Source organism: Parasteatoda tepidariorum, chromosome 4, assembly GCF_982258835.1.
Source record: "Parasteatoda tepidariorum strain Cologne lab strain chromosome 4, Ptep-v5.0, whole genome shotgun sequence".
In the NCBI taxonomy this organism is placed as follows: Eukaryota; Metazoa; Arthropoda; class Arachnida; order Araneae; family Theridiidae; genus Parasteatoda; species Parasteatoda tepidariorum.
The window spans coordinates 69,650,763-69,668,002 of record NC_141758.1 but is presented as its reverse complement, the minus strand read 5'-3'; the positions used below and the strand labels follow the sequence as shown (position 1 = coordinate 69,668,002).

The 17,240-nt window shown below is 27.3% G+C and overlaps 1 protein-coding gene across 13 annotated transcripts in view; it reads left to right on the top strand.

Moving 5' to 3' along the window:
- The window catches only part of LOC107451978 (uncharacterized), an 85,272-nt gene that overhangs the window by 5,761 nt on the left and 62,271 nt on the right, over positions 1 to 17,240 (top strand). For 12 of the 13 annotated variants that reach the window (XR_015433123.1, XR_015433125.1, XR_015433124.1 and 9 more), the window contains exons 4-7: positions 13,456 to 13,597; positions 14,136 to 14,182; positions 15,765 to 15,981; positions 17,070 to 17,119. Coding sequence is in view for 10 of the 13 variants with exons in the window: in XM_087161331.1 (XP_087017457.1) it covers positions 13,456 to 13,597; positions 14,136 to 14,182; positions 15,765 to 15,981; positions 17,070 to 17,119 (456 nt within the window). In the remaining 3 variants the exon portion in view is untranslated. The remainder of the gene's footprint in view (positions 1 to 13,455; positions 13,598 to 14,135; positions 14,183 to 15,764; positions 15,982 to 17,069; positions 17,120 to 17,240) is intronic. The other variant, XM_087161333.1, reaches the window with a different exon arrangement.

Below are 17,240 nucleotides of genomic sequence, written 5' to 3'. Positions count from 1 at the left end.
TTTCAAAATAGGTATAACATCAGCCTTTCTCCAGAAGCTGGGAAAAGTGCCACCCCAAGTTTTGTTTATAAAATTAAGGATTGTTTGTTTAGCTTTAACGCCAAGTTCCAAAATAAATTCAGGGAGGATGCCATCGGGACCAGCACTCTTTCCTCTCTTCAAGCAACAGAGTCCTCTCTGAAATTCCTTAACAGTGAAAGGTGAGGAGAAAAGGCAGTTCCATTCTGGGTTATCACCAGAGGGATTTATTTCACCCCTCTTAATCCTAGTCATCGGGTAAAAATTACTAATCTTGCTATAAAGTTTCAAAAAAATTTTGGCAATATCTTGGTTTGAGGTTGAAGTTCTATTGCCAACCTTCAAAGGTTGCTTGCAAGGTTGTGTGCGCTTTCCATTTAGAGCAGATAGAAATCTAAAAGCTTTTGGTCCATCTTTTCAATAGTTCATATTTTCCAGAAACTTGCTAAAAGAAAAGCGTTTTGCATTTAAAATCTCTTTCTTTAAAATGGCCTGGCTTTTTCTTAAGGAGATACAATCCTCTAGGAGGCCAGTGGATTCTGCCCTAGCTCTTGCATGGTCTTTTTCTTCCTTGTGCGCCTGAAGCTTATCATTCCAGAAAGGTTTTGCATTTTTAATGTGACCCCTGGGGACACAAGCATTGGCACATTGCAAGATTGTGATCACGATCCGATCAAGGGACGTGTCATTATTTTCATGTAAGGGGCAGTTTCCCAAAAGTGAATCTGTTAATTCTGCATACTTCTTCCAGTTAGCCTTGCTCAAGTTCCATCGAGTAATTCTGGATTCTTTAGTCAGTCTTGGCTCTGAGATAATCACAGAAAGGATCTTATGACCAGCACCACCAGGAGCCATGATAAGGTCGTGTTTTATCAAAGGTGTTAATCGTGGGTGAGACAGCAATAAGTCAGGATGAGAAGAACTACCCCCATATGAAAGAAAAGTGGGTGAGGCCTTTGAGTTTTCGATAAAATCAATCTGGTTTGTATCAATAAAATCTTCTACCAAACTGCCAATAGGGCAGTTTTGGTCTTAAACCCATCTGATGGAGTGGGCGTTAAAATCACCTAAAATAATGGAGTGTTTATTCCAATCCACAATGAGAGAATTTAGGTCAGGTTTATTTCGAGGTGGATTATAAATGAATGAAATACGAAAGCCAATGTTGTTTTTCCACACTCTCAATTCAATTGCTTCCAAAAAGTCAGAGGATGTCATGGTATGTTTAATCAGTGGTTCTGCAATGAGAGTGTCTTTAACGAATATAGCAATTCCAGATGTTATTTGGCGAAAACGTCTAAGAGAATATGATTTATAGTTCTTCATTGGGAAGGATTCAAGCTTGTCAGCAGATGAGCCGCTTTCAGCAATACCAATTGCATCAGGTTTTTCATTAGAAATAATATATTTAAGTTCAGTAAACTTGTCAATAGTAAGGCCACCGGCATTCCAGAAAAGAACCTTAAGGCCGGGGTTGTCCGTGCCCTTGAAAGGACAGTTTTTTAAGACATTTTTAAAAACCTTCATATAGTCTTCACAATCAGTACAAGACAGCAAGAGATTGGCGAAGGCTGTAGCAGATTCAGCGTTAAACAGGGTGCACCACAAGGAGGCCTGCCACACTACACCCCATACGTAGTAATACGTAGTAACATAGGCTCTAAATTCTTTTTATCAGTTAACCTTGTAATATCTTTGCATAAAATTAAACACCTCTAAATGTTTAAAATTAGAAACTGCAAAACTGATTACTTAAGAAAAAAACCACAATCAGAAAATCAGAATCAGTTTATGTGACAAAAATTTAGATGAATTGAAATAATTAAAAACTATGGAAAAATTCTTTCTTTCTTTTTTTGGTCATATTACACCATACAAAAGTCCATTTAAAAAATAAATTTTAAATTTGTTTGTAGAATTAAATTTAAAAAACATTCTAGTTATTAAAATAAATGCAAGTTAAATACTTTTATTTAAAGAGAGTTTATAGGGTTGATAATGTTTAAAATTTAAACAAAACCTCTTTTGCAGAAAATAAGATTAAGCATTAAGTAGGGAATATACTTTAACTTTAAAATATTCATTTTAAATTAATTATAAGAGGCAGGGGCTGAGAGAGGGAAGAGAAAGAAAGGAAACATTAATTTTGAAGGAATTATTTTCCTAAATAATAAAATCTATTAAGATGCTTGTTTACAACGTTTTATAATGAATATTTTTTTAACACGGCACTTGCAATTAACTCACATATGTATATTACCAATTAAAAAAAAATTACATTACTTTACGAAACTTATCGTTATTACATTTTTTTGCAGTTAAAATTTAATGATATACAGATAATTTCCCAGCATATAATCATTAATGACTAAGTAGGTAGAAAATGGTTTAAAAAATTTCTTAATGGTTATCCTGTAACTTAAAAAGTTTTTGAATATTAGGATAGTTTTATCGAATTGATCATGTGATAACTTTTCCAAGCCATTGAATGAAAATTTAATGATTTTGTTTGAAGACTGCTCTGTAATTTTGAACAATCCAAATTAATTCTGCAAAACAGTGTCTCGACAGAAGCTGTTGTTGTGGGTAGTATTAAACTTAGGGTAAATGACTTACTAATCAGGTTTGGAATCTGTCCTAGATGGTGTTCTTCCTTCCCTGATTTTTGAATCTAGATTTTTTTTGACGAGTTGTAATCCGGATTTTTTTTTACAAGTTGTAATATGGGGTAAAAATATCAGGATATTCTAAATCACAAATAAAAATGCAGCAAAAACGGGACAAAGAAATATATCCCATTCGAAAAACCTCTTATATTTATGTTAAATTCGGCACAAATAGAGCATGTATTCTTTTAATGCGCATAGTCATTCTTTTAATGCATGGTTCAAGACTCCCGTGCTGACAAATTATAGTATTAAAAATATGAGAATTTTTTTAATCACGGGGAAAAGCGTGGAACTGCCAAAAAAATTATCAAAATGGCTTTATATTTCCGGTGAAATTGACGTAAATAAAGCATGTAGAAAATTTATGTATTCAAATGCGGGATGTGAAATTAAAGTCTCGCAATAGTGTATAAAAAATATTGGCACTTTCAAAACTTGGTAGAAATGTGTAGCAATAATTGCCAAAATAACGATTGAAAAATAATTTGATGTGCCATAAAATCAATACAAATAGACCACATCAAAAAATGGTTGTATGAATAAGCGATTCTTTACTCGTGAATCGTAATATCATGCTAAAAAATTAAATTTTAAAAATCACACGGAAATGTGTTGCAATAACTGCCAAAAAAGGGTAAAAAGTCATGAGATTTTTGATGAAATTTGCACAAATAAAGCCTTTCATAACTTACAAAAATCGCGATTTCAGAAGCTACGTGAAAACGGGTAGTGATAACTACTGAAAAGTCATTGGATTTATGATGAAATCGGCATACACAAAGAGCGTCAAAAGGGATAATGTTACTATATGTTACAAAAACTGCAGGTAGTTAAAAAAAAGTGATGAAAATACATGATTGCTTACTTAGCAAAAGTAGTGAAATAGATATTAGGAATTATTGAGGTGGCTAATAAAGGAGTTTTTTCATTCAATTTTAATTATCTCTTGCCATTAAGTCATGTTTATTTTCTTAAATTATTTTCTCTATTTTTTTTTAAGGGAATGTTATGATGTAGGAGTAACCCTTCTTAGCAAATTCTCTTTCACCAACATAAATAAATAAAAATTCTAAATGAAGATAAGCCTGGAGTAAAGCATAAAAATTCAAATTTATGATTTTTTTTTTATCGCTAAAACATTGAAACAAAAACAAATTATGGCACGGTTATGTATAGGTGTAATCTTGCAATAACTTGTTTGCACTTAAAAATTTAGAAAATATTTTTTTCAGCATTTGAAACTTCATTGTTTACTCTAGATTTATTTGTATTCACCTATCTCTGAACTTGAAATTTTCAAATTCTAATAGAGGTGAAATAAAAATTGCCACTAAAAGCTTCTCCCTCAGTATAACTTCCTTTTAAATCAGAATTGTTTTTCTTTATTTGTTGTAATCAGGGATGGTAAGTTTTTTTACTCAGTGGGAAAAAACTGCACTGAGAGACATAGGCAGAGCTTGATTTATCATAAGGCTGAGAGGGTTGTTTTTCGAGAGGGACTAGAATGTTACAATTTCTTTTTTCCTGTATATATTTCCTGTTAGTATATTCCTCAAGAATTGTTTATTGGAATTATGTGAGAACTAAAATTAAAATCTAAACTGAAATTTTCAAATCTATCATCCTTTATTTATGTTTTAAGTAATTTAAATACCTTTTTTAATAAATAGAAAGTAAATTTTGCTTGAAGTTTCAACCTGTGCCTACAATTATTAAAGTTTGTGTCCACGGCACCCAGATTTTTTGATCAATGGACCTAGGTTTCTTCCAACCAGAGTGGAAGAAACTCTTTTTTATTAAAGAGTGTATTAATATAAAAATTTAAATATTTTATAATCACAATATAACTTAAATTATAATTATTTTTACAAGCCATTTAATAAATCATTTTTAAGTTAAAATAAAAAGTCAAAAATAGAATAGGGAAGCGAATGTCATGAACTTAAATTCAATGCTGTTAAGTATGATTTTTGTAAACAATTCTAAGATAGTATGCTAAAAGTATTGAAAAAAATAAATATTTTTAAAACAAATTGTAATTTTACACACCCAATCATAAAAATATAAGTAAATAATAATTTATAAAATATACTTAATGTTTTGCTAGGTTATTTTTTTTCTAAAACTAATGAATTTTTATTTTCAAAACAACATTACATATTTTTATTTTTAAAACAACATTAACTTTAAATTTTTTTAAATTAAATAAATAAGTGGTTGAACAATTTTAAAGCTTTTTCAATATCTTATCTGTCCTAACTTATAACTTTTATTTCAAAAAATAAAATTTGTAAGTTTTCAAATACTATAGCTGAGTTTTTTTCTTCTTAACATTTTGATATCCTTGCAATACTTTACTTAAGATTTACTAGCATTATAAATTTAGAGAGGAAAAGTAGTCTTATTTTACTGTTAGTGAATAAATCTGAGAAAAAATTAATAGCTAAAAGTACTAAAAAATATTATGGACTTAAAAAAATGTCAATTGAAAAAAATATTAGCAAAATAATACTTTTTAAATTGGTATTTTATTTTCTTGATTGTTATTTATTATTTCTAGTAATATTTTATTTATTTAATTGAAAATTCAGTTCTTAAGCAGAATATTTAGTAAACTGAAAATAATATAAATACACATCAAGATATAAGTACATACATTTATTTAGAAAAATAATGGGTAACTTAAATTGAAATAAATACTATGAATATAGATATTAAAAAAAATATTTGTAAAATTGTTTTAAATTCTTTTGTATTTTATGAAATTTTATTTATTTTAAACCTGAACTATTAATTTATTCACTATCAGTAAATAGTTATATTGGTGAATTTTAATCAATTTTTTATTCTTCCACTTCATCCAGTTTCTTCTAGTTTTTTTCCAGTGTCCTGTAAGAAATGACTTCTTCTGGATTGAAATACAAACCCTGGTTATATTAAATGTATTATATTATTATTATACATTATTATATTATTATACTATACAAATTAAGTTCATCCTAATTTACTTTGATTTTCTATTATAAATTTTAAAGATGAGATTTATACGTCTGTAACTTATTTTTGATATGTTTATAACATTAATAAACATCAGTTCTTTTGTATTGCTTTTTGTTTAAATTGGTTTGTTAAAAAAATAGGCAAAGCATTGCTCTGATGAAGCAATATTATTTTTAAGGAAGAAAGTTGCACTCATCAAGGGTGGCGCCAGACTCTGCCCGACAAGGGGTTAAGTCTCCCCTAACAGGGGGGCTGAAACAAATTAATTCAAAATAGTTAAATTAAAACAAATTTTATACTTCGCATTTTTTTCTTGCGTAATTTTTTTCAAGTGTCAGGGTGCGTAGCGTTTGTAAAAAGTACTTAAAGGTGCTTTTTGGGGGATTTCGTTATTAAAAGCTTTTAAAGGTGCTTTTTCCAGCTGGTGTTTTTAAAAAGTGCTTATTTTTCCGAATAATTTTTTTCCCCTTCAGTGATATCTGGTGGATCCCATGCATTTCACGAAAAATGGGGAGTTTGCTACGTAATCATTCACGCGGACTTCATGTCGTACCCACGTTATGACTTACGCATGCGCGCACACTTGAAACCGAAACCCGAGTGCTCCAATTCGGATAGAGAATATCAGATCCTTATGAAATGTTTTTCTTTTTAATTTATTTTAATTTTGTTCTTGTTTATTTCATTTTACTTCTAACACTTTTTTTGACTTAGGGGGTAAGGGTACTTTTGTTCTGAGTTCAGGGTCAAGTTGAATTCACTCGGTGATGTGGGAAAGTACTGATTGTTTCGATTTAAGCCCGTTTCTTTTTGGGTTTTTTTTAACGCTAAAACTGTTTATAAAAAGTTCTTGTTTTTCAATAATATCATTGATTGAATATGAATTTTTTGAGTGCTTGAAAATTTTTGTAAAGTTCTTGAAAAGTTTTTAAAAAGTGCTTATTTTTTATTAAAAGATTTGGCTATGCACCCTGAGTGTGTTTCTAAGAATCTAAAATCACTAATATTGATACCATAATGTGCAGATTCCTTTTAATGTAAATTTAAATCAAATTTTTTTTTCTTCAATTACAAAATTTCAACTACAGTACAAAATACAATTTCAAATGTATTTTGTACTGTATGGTGCAATTGAACATACATTGCAAGCGTAAAAATTATTTCTGTAATGAAGAAAAATAGTTTTAGCAGTAACCGCAAATTCGAAAAATTTCTACGCTTCTTACTCTCATAACGCAAAAATTATTCGTTAATAAAAATTTTAAATTTCATGCACATTTAGCAAAGCATTTAAAGAACATATTGATATAAAATGTTATTTTTATATACATCGATTGGCTTTTGAATCATTTAAATGTTTTGAAAATAAAGTTTTAAGTACATTTTTTGCATCCACGTATTCAATCTAAAAATATCATGTCCCGTTTTGAACGAACTTCGAAATGGTTATGCCCATAAAATTGTAAAATTCGAATTTTTTTTAATTGTTACATAGTGTAATTTTACGGACAAAAAAATGCTATTTTAATTAGGGGACTCGATGTTAATATGTATTGTAAGTAAATACAAAGAGACTTTTAAAATTTCTCCTTGCGATTCCTTTTTCTTTTCAAAGATGCTTTTAAAGTGAACATCTATGTCCGGCAAAGGGCTAATTTCTCCATTTGAGAAAAAGAGTAAGTCCAACGGCTTAAAATATAAGATTCAAACAATATAGCTTAAATTTGTAATTATTTTTCAATTTACGAATTTTCAATTTGTCTCCGAGAAACGAATATTAACTAACTTACATTTTTAGAAAAAATTGCCACACATGGCTGCTGTTTGTCTGCCCATGTTTTCGTTTCTCTGCAAAGCTGAAAGCACGTTTTCTACCAAGATTTCTGTTTAGCCCTGCAGAAGCTTTTTGCATATGGACATACACCGGCAACGAATTACCTTTCGCACAGTTAATTGATTATTGTTTACCACATGTCAACGCGAAACATTATTTCCTATACGATTTAAATTTGCTTTTGCTTTCATAGTTACGAATTTTAAGTCACAAAAAATGAACACTAAAAGTTAAGAAGCTAGAGGACCAAATTTCGAAAAATATGAGTTTTTATTTCTCAGGACTTATTTGACCGATTTTGTTTAAATTTTGTATTTTGACATTTAAAGTTGCAAATGATAAAAAAATTGTACACCTTACATTTTTTAAGTTTCTCGACTTAAATAAAGTAATATTAAATGTTTACTATAAGTTTCATTTCGCATGAAATTATCTTAAGAGAAACGAATAGGAATTGATTGATCTGATTAGAATTGTATGCAAAACTGTTTCAATGTTCAAAAATTAGGATATAGTGAAATACGCAAAAACTAAAGTTAACATTAAAGGATCCTAACTTTCAAGCGCCTGAAAATACTATTAAAACAATATTTCTAGATTGAAACTACTATATTTTAGGGGTCAGAAATCCGAATCCGTTGAAGAAAGGTATGTTTAATCGGATAAAGTTTTTATGTCTAATTTCCTAACTTAAAATATTGTTTGGACTAATTAATTAGTATATTTGATGTCACCCTCTCGAACCATTAAGAATGAGTCCTAGAACATGAAGATCAGAACTTAAGATTAAAATTTATTCCGGTGGGTCCATTTATTTTTTTGCACACTGTGCATTCATTTGAAGTATATGTCAATATTGCTGATAATAGCAAAATAATTTTTCTTTTTTATATAGAAAGGTAATTTAGCTGATGGTTATCCATATATATAAGCTTTGATAATTTTAAGGATTGTGATTGAAAGAGGAAAATAAGGTGAAATAATGTTCACTTTCAATATTAATATCAAATATAAATAAATAAAAACGTGTTTCATTTTTCCTCTTTTGTTAATTTCATAGTAATTGCATAGTAATAGCTTCGAAATAATAGCTCAATGATAATACCTCAATCTCGTCATATCTCAAGAACGTTTTGCTTTTTGATTGAATCGAAACATTTTCATACAATTGCAAAAATTCGTTTTTCCAAAGGTAATGCTATGCAAAAAATATAGTTTTAAATAGTTATAAAATATTTAATATTTTTTATATTTATAATATGTGTTAGAAAAATTCTGAATCCCGATTTTTGAAATCCCTGTGAAGTAAATGGCGACTGATGCACGTTAAATCTGTCAAGTCATAATGTCCTCCATGTTCCCATAACAAATCAAAACCTCTGGGGATACTTACCCAGGAGTTTCCTTGTCTTCTGGATTGTTTCAAAATTACAAGGCTACGGAGTTGAACATTAGTAGTCGTAAACTCGAAAATTGGGCTGGTTATTCAACGACGGATAAAATAAAATAAAATAGCAAGATTTACAAATTTTTATATAATTTTATGGAATGTAATTTTAAATTGCGAAATACAAAATTTCAATGAAATCGGTTGAATAATTTGAGATAAATAAAATTTTAATCAAACTGACTTTTTTAAAATTTGATAACTCAGAAACTAATTGATCGATTGCTTTGAAAGTTTGTATTTTGAAATTAAAAGGATGTAAAAATATGTAGAACACACAATTCAATATATATTACTATTATTTAATAAACTAATAAAAAATAACAGATAATTATTTGAAATTATTTTTGCTTAAAAATTTGTGTATAAAATGTTTTTTGTAATTTTATGCAAAAATGTTTCAATATACTCAAAAAGTTCTCAAGATAATTGAAGAGTAAAGTTAAAATTTAAGGACCCAAACTTTGCAACTCTCTCTTAGCCATAACTTTAGACCATATCTTCCAGATTGCGGCTGTTTCCACATTTTGAAAATTAAAAACCTAAAACTATAGACAAACTTGTATTTTTATCCAGAACAGAATGCGCTTTTCTGCTCATTTTCGTAACTTAAAATATGGTATTGACTCTTTGTACGTGAAAATTTGATTAAATCAAAAGTAATCAAGGTGTTCCCTTTTTCCATTTCATGCACTGTACATGAAATAAGTCAATGAGAATCTGTTATGTTGATTAATATATATTTTAAGATATTGAATACGAACAGTTTAATTGTTTTTCTGAATCAATCAACAATCTTTTTACTACTAAGAAAATGATAAAAAAATAATAAATTAAAAATATTTTGTTACTGTTTTTCTTTTTTTCCGACTGCATATTTATTGCGTTGATTAAAATGTAAACCTTGAATCCGAATAAGTAAATGATTTTCCTCATTTACAAGTATTTTTTAAAAAAAAGATGAAAAAATTAAATAAATTTTATTCTTATACTTTCATTTTGCTTGAAAATTTCAAAAAGCAATTATGTGATCCCATAAACCATTGATAAACACCTTAGTACATAAAAAAGAAGAGGGCCTGCGTTTCTTTCTATCCCTCAGGCTTTTGTCAGTTATTCCCCCAGCAAAGAGGTATCCCCTTTCTCCAGAAGAAAGGATAGCAATTTGGAAGATAAGATTCCAAGAAAATGAAGATGTGTCTGTGGGAAAGGATTTCTAAGGGACTTCGAAAAGTCGTCAATTTCACCCATGTCTAATCGCATCCGGTTTCTAGTTTAACAAGATATGGGCAAAGTACAAGTATGGGCAAGGTATGGGCAAAGAGAGATAAAAGGAAGCATATGGTATCATGTAAACAGGTGATTAAAGCTGTTATATAATCTCTTATGAAATGTGAACTGTTACTGTCTCTAATTTTATCTGTTATCTTGTGTATGTAAATTTTCAATCATAATATATTTTAATATTTTCGTTGTTTGCTAGCTAGTCATTTTTAACTTTCACCAAAGTTTCCTTTTTATCAATTTTCAATCAGATTATTATCTCTGAAACACTGATAATTATCTATTTCAAGGACCAGGGTATTTTATGTTAAGTGTTGTATGAACCCTATTCAGTGATTTTGTTAAAGTGTTGTGATAATTTTAATGTGATTATTTTTAAGAGGTAATTTTTAAAGTAAAACTTTTTATTTGGAGATAAGATAACAAAATTGGTATATGTAACTGCAAGGAAATGTTATTATATTTAGCTTCCAATAATCCATGCGTGAATCCAGCATTATCATCTTAATTATACATATACATGTTTATTTACTTTAAATTAATTTATCATATTGTATATTTATAATGTATTAAAATCTAGAAAAAGTGTTTACTTAAAGACAAAGGTCCTATGTTATTTTATTTGCTAGAGATCTAACTCGAATAAGATAATTGAACTAGAATTGCAGATATTTGACTCAAAAAATATCAATCATTGAAAATTATATAACTGGGCAAAGCTTTGAAAAATTCCTCTGTGACTATGGTGGTAAAAGAATTTCTTTCGAAAATGAAAGGACATTTTAAATTACACCTGGGAACATAATGGACTATACTCAAAAATAAAGGCAAAAGCCTTATTTCATGTACTCTTCAAAGCCCTGTTTTTTCCCCGTTAAGACCATCATAAGTAACGTTCAAAAAAGTTTGTTTTTTGAAACTAAAAAGAACCTAGATTTTTGCTTTAAACTGTTTTTTTTGGGGGGGGATTTATTTAAAACTTAAAAGGTAAAATTATCTTTTACACCTTAAATTAAAAATATTTAAGCTATTATAAGGTATAATCATGAAAATTTCAGTCATTAACTATTATTAACAATTAAAAAATAACCACTTTCAGTGCATAATTATGCTAACAAAATAAAAAAGCATAAATGAAAGTTTTGAATATGGCTATGCACACTATTTTAAGTTGCAACTTAAGATGCAAATAAAAATTTCATGTAAATTATTACTGTACCCTAGTAATATGTAAAAGAATGAGTTCCTTTTTGTTTGTCTGTATATATATATATATATATATATATATATATATATATATATATATATATATATATATATATATATATGGAGAAACCCCATACTTAAGCATTATTTAATACTATTAATTAACTGTATTAAGTTTTCAACATTGACATTAATGTAATTAATAAATCATATTTTTTCCCAATTTCATCAATACAAATTTTAAGAAAAAGCAGGAAAAATTTAATGTATTATATTTTTTTCAATTCAAAAATATTGAAAAATAATATTACAAGCTAAAAGACTAAAAACATAAATTTGGCTGCATTCGCGTGTGTATATAAAATTGTAAAGTAAAAGTATATTTTACCAGGAGTGCATAATTTGTTCGATTGTACAAGTGAGTTCATAGGAAATTCAGGCAACTAATTACAGGATATAAATGCTGCACAATTTTTTATTGTTAAAAAATGTGTTGCTTTACAAAAGTTTTGACTGTGAAAGTAAAATGAATGTAAAATTATTCCTACAGAAAAAATCTTAGGATAACAAGGAACGAGGATTTAATGTTTTTTGAAAAGTAAATTATTACTGACACAATATATTTGGATATTATATTATTTTTAACACATGTGCTAGTCTCCTCTCAAGATTTGTGTAAAAAAAAAATCAATATTTTCCTCTGTTGAGAAACAAGGTTTTTATCAAAAATTTTAACAATATACGAACTTTAATTTATAAAAATAATTTTAAAAAATCATGGTAACTAAAAAAAATTTTGAGAGAAATTTAAAAAAAAAAAAAAAACTGTTCTGGGGAAAGATTAGGCTCTGATAATTTTTTGCACCTCTGTTTTACTGTTAATGATTTCATAAATACGAAATGGAATTCCTTTTTTGTCATTCTTTTTACACAATGAAGCTTTAAGCAAATCACTATGCTTAATATGCAGCATTAAGTAAAATTATGTGAATTGATTAAATATTAAATTAATTTTGAACATTTTTTAGTATTTTTGGATTATGCTCTTTTATCTAAACATTATATTTTGAAAATGTTAGAATTAAGAAAAGCATGCTGCATACATACAGTAACAATTTGTTTCTGCTGATTACGGAAGAAAATTTTAAAAATTAAGTGAAATACATACAAAAGCACCTAATTTCAACTCAAGCTTTTAATCGTAGCAAGAATAATTAATAATGCTTCCTTCATTCAAAAACATAATAAGATTGAAAAGCAAAGTAACTTTTGATTTTAACTTGTTCGGTAATTGCATTTTTCCGTAATTTTAAAAACTATCTGAACATTTGAAATGATATAGTCTGTATTATTTAAAGAATTTTTAGAGAAATTACAATTTTGGTTTTAAATTCACTCGCATTAATTATTTCATAATAATATTTTTGTAAAAGAGCAATTACATATGAACTTCTAAAAATTGCACATTTCATGCATCCACTTAAAGTAACACAGACTCGTGTTGGCAATTAAACTCAAGATTAAAATTATTTTTTTATGGGAGGATTTATTATTATCCTTTCATTTGTATTTAAAGTAGATAAATGTAAAACTTTTTTTAAATACTTAAGTTAATTTGTAAGTTTAAAAAAACTATTTAAAACAAGCTAACTCTTACCATAAGTATGAAAGCGAGTCATACTAGTACCTTTGGTGTTCTCCCAAGCCAGAGAAGCTATCTATTTCTCTATCTATGTTGTTGACAAAAAACCTAGAGTCTTGTGGTTCTCAATTAATTCCTATTATTATTACAAAAAAAAGTAAAGCTGAGTGCACTAAATAATAATTGGGAACCTGTTTCAATCAACAGAAGTATTCAGATGAAACCGGCTCAATTGTATGACTCATTAATCTAGAGAAAATTAAAATAAAAGTGAATGAATAATCAAATTTTTATTGTACAGTCTTTAAAATGTGTTTTCATTTTTCATTACAAAGTATCATTCTAATTCAAATAGGAATCTGCCAAAGAAGAATGTGGAATTTGTTCTTTGATAGTACCCAAAGATAAACTTTCTGAGCACTTTAGTAAATGTGTTGTGGAAAATTCTAATAATCCTTATTCAGAATGTGGAATGTCTACACCTCAGCCTATAGCAAGTATGATTATTTAAAAGTACAATGATTTGATATTGCCTATACAAAAATATTTAGTTTCACGTAAAAAATTCCTATGCTTAGTGAGCTAGAAATTTTAGAAATTGATTATATGGGAGACATTGAGTTGGATTCATTTTTTTCTAATTTTAAATTCATTATATTCAATCAGCTTTTGAAAATAAATTTCCTGTTAAAGATATTCATTCTTATAATAAATAAGTTAAAATATATAAATAAGTTAAAGATATTCGTCTTATAAATTAACCTTTTTATTTTTATAGCTTAGCTTTATTTATGAAGTAAAAATAAAAATAATTAGTAAATAATTTTAAGTATGCTACACTTCAGGTAAATGTTCGGTCTTTACAACTATTGTTAATTTTTTCTAGCAAATAACTATACTAGAAATTGAAAGATATTATTTTATATAATTTTGAGTCTAGCCCATATTAAAATAATTATATTAATAGAGTAACGAAAATTGAAGTTTTTAAATTGTGTCATTAAATACTTTTTCATAATTGTATCATAATTTTAGGTTGTGCAGATGGTTCTAAAATTAAAATGCATACTGAGGGGGCAAAAGTAAGTATTTCTTACAATGATATTGTTATTTGTATTTTACATTTTGTTCTGAGCAAACTTTCAATGATAGAGTATTATACCATTCAAGAGCATTATACCATTTTAAACTTTAAAAAAAAAAATTGGAAAGAAAATCTTGTCATTATTTAATTGATAGATTGCATAATTACTTGAGTTCACTAATTTTATCTTTATCACCCAAGCTTTTATGCTTTATATTTATGCAAGGGAATAAAAAAAAATTAACATTCGATAGTTAATTTAAAAATTATTAACTGTTAAACGTGTTGTAAAAATACCAAGTGTGGACCTTTGCAACATGTTGAAATGCAATAAAGGTTACATTTGATGTGCTTTTGTTTAAATTTGTTTGAAAATTATAAAGTTTTAAGTTTTTGTTTTTTGTTACAGTTTTTTTTTCTATTTATTCATTGTTGTAGGATAATTAATTTATCTTTATAAAAATCTTTATTTTATAATCTCTAGCTTTAATTTATGTCAAAAGTATATATATAAAAAAGGAGATTAGATGTTATAAACTACAAAACTTAACAATTGTATTAAAATTTTTAAAAAAATAAACTTATTTAGGTTATGAAATTCATTGCCAATTTTTAACCGTTAAAATGATATTCATATCCTTAACAAGTAAAATTACTTATAATTTATTTCTTCTTATTAATCGCACATTCTCTGTTCTAAGTACTGTTGGTTATTTTTATATCATGGTAATCTTTCATTTTGTTATGATTAATAGTTTAGCAAAATCTTCTTGCATAAAATGATAACAATCATTTATTTTACTAGAAAAATGAATTTATTTTTTGAAAAAGATTGACTTTAATAAGAAAAAAAATCATTGAATGAGAAGCAGTTTTGGTAAGCAATGCAAATAAATACCGAAGTTTCCTAGCAATAAAAGAAAATGTTAAAGGCAACAAAATGTTGAATGCATATTTATTATTAAATATCCTGAAATTTATATCAGCCATATCTGAAGTTTAATTTTAAACAGACTTTAGATTGTCAAAATAATTTATCCAATTTTTTTCTTAGCTTTAAATTATTTTAGCTTAGTCATATTTTTAATTTTTATCACTTCTAAACTTAGATTGTAAAAAAAAAAAAAGCTAAGCACTCAGTCTGAAAGTAAGTACTAACTTTTATTCCTTCATAATAAAATAATTTTATTCCAAAAAGTGGCAAATACATTAAGCTCTTTGAAATATTCCCTACATGCTATGTGTATTAAAATACAATATGCCTACATTAATTTAGAAGATAAACATCAACCTTGTCCATAAAAGAAGTGTACCGATATTATTTGTTTATTAAAGTAAAAGTCAAAAAAATTTCATTAGTTTGCATGTAGATTTTGAAGCGTTTCTGTTCTGGAGTTGCAGGCATACTACTAATTAACATAGGAAAATAAATTTATTCAAAAAAATAGCTTCAAATTTTAGGAGTCTCTCTGAATTGATCCATGCATGGCATGTGGACGTGCAACTATATAATTCAACTGTAGTTACTCTTATTTTAACTGATAAATTAGACATATTATTAATACACATTTTACTTTCAGATAAATTTATATCCTTCAATGGGAGAGCTTTTGCTGTGCCCATACTGTTCCATGAATTTTCTCTCAAAGCGTTTTGCCAATCACAAGAAATACTGCAAATCGGCTTTAGTAGAATGTCCTATTTGCCAAGACACTTATCACATTGATGAAAAAGAGGAGCATAGAACTACTTGTGATGCATTAGATACTGTACTAATTCCAGAGAGTGACTTGAAATGTACTAGTTTTATTTTATGTTCTGCTTTCACTTTTTTCATAGTGTTTAGATTAAGTCATGTTTTTATTATTTTTCCATTAATTTTTTGTGATTTCTCTATGTTTTGGGCATTTACCCGGATAATCTTTTTTGTTTTTTGTTTTGTTGTTGTTCTAAGAGTTTGAACAGTTTTATATCCTTTCTTATTTTGTTTTTCTATTAGTTATTTGTTTTTAATAGATTCTTATTTTTTCATTGTTATTGTAGTTATAGTTATTCACAAGTTAATCCTCATTCCTTATATCCATCTGAGAAATTTGAAAAATGTTTAATCTGCAAAATTGAGAATAATTTATTAAGTTTTTAAATTTATTTCTCTTTAAAAATGGCTTCAGGTTGTGGAATAAAAATTCCATCATGCTATAATCTGTACACTTATTCAAATATTTATCATGAAAGTATTGTTTCATGTTTTAATTGTATTATTATATATATTTTCTATTGATTTATGGAAAGTAAGTTCTTACTTGAATAGAAAGTTTCATTTGTTCTTAAATACATTTATTTTTGTATTAGACAGATAAAGACTTGTTTAAGTTCATAATAATGAGACACAGCTGCCAACTGCTACATTTTATTAAAAATATTTATGGAGTGGCAAACAATTAAAAACCAAAGCTTTCAGAATTCTGTGTAATTTTGCCAATATTCAGAAGCCTTACCACAAGATTGCCAGAACAAAGCAGTGTTTCATATGAACTTTTGAATTATTTTCATGTAGCGGTGTGGAAAATAACTTTAAATCAAATTTACAAAACAAAGAATCATTAATCAAAACAAACATAGCTACCACTAGAGGAAATTTTCCCAAAATCGGTAGGAAGTTTGCAGCCCTGTAATCAGACATTTTTGCTGTAGAAACCATCTTTTCACATTAGCAATAGCATTAGTTACATTTTTATTTTTTTTCTTATCTTCTTAATAACCTGTTGGCAGAACTGAATTGTTGAAATTTAAATTCAGATTTAAATAGGTAACAACTGACATACATGAAATGATATTACTTTGTTGTAGCACCATTGAGTATATCTAATTAATTCTTTATTTAGTGGAATTGCAAAAAAAGTTTGGAACTTTACATTTTGAAGAAAATCTGAGAGTGAGTATTGCTATCAGTTTAATTATCTTTTATTTTTAAAATAAAAGTTGTGGTTTTTTTTAGAAAAGTATGTTTTACAAAACTTAATTTTATAATGTATCATTGAAAACAGTCTTACGAG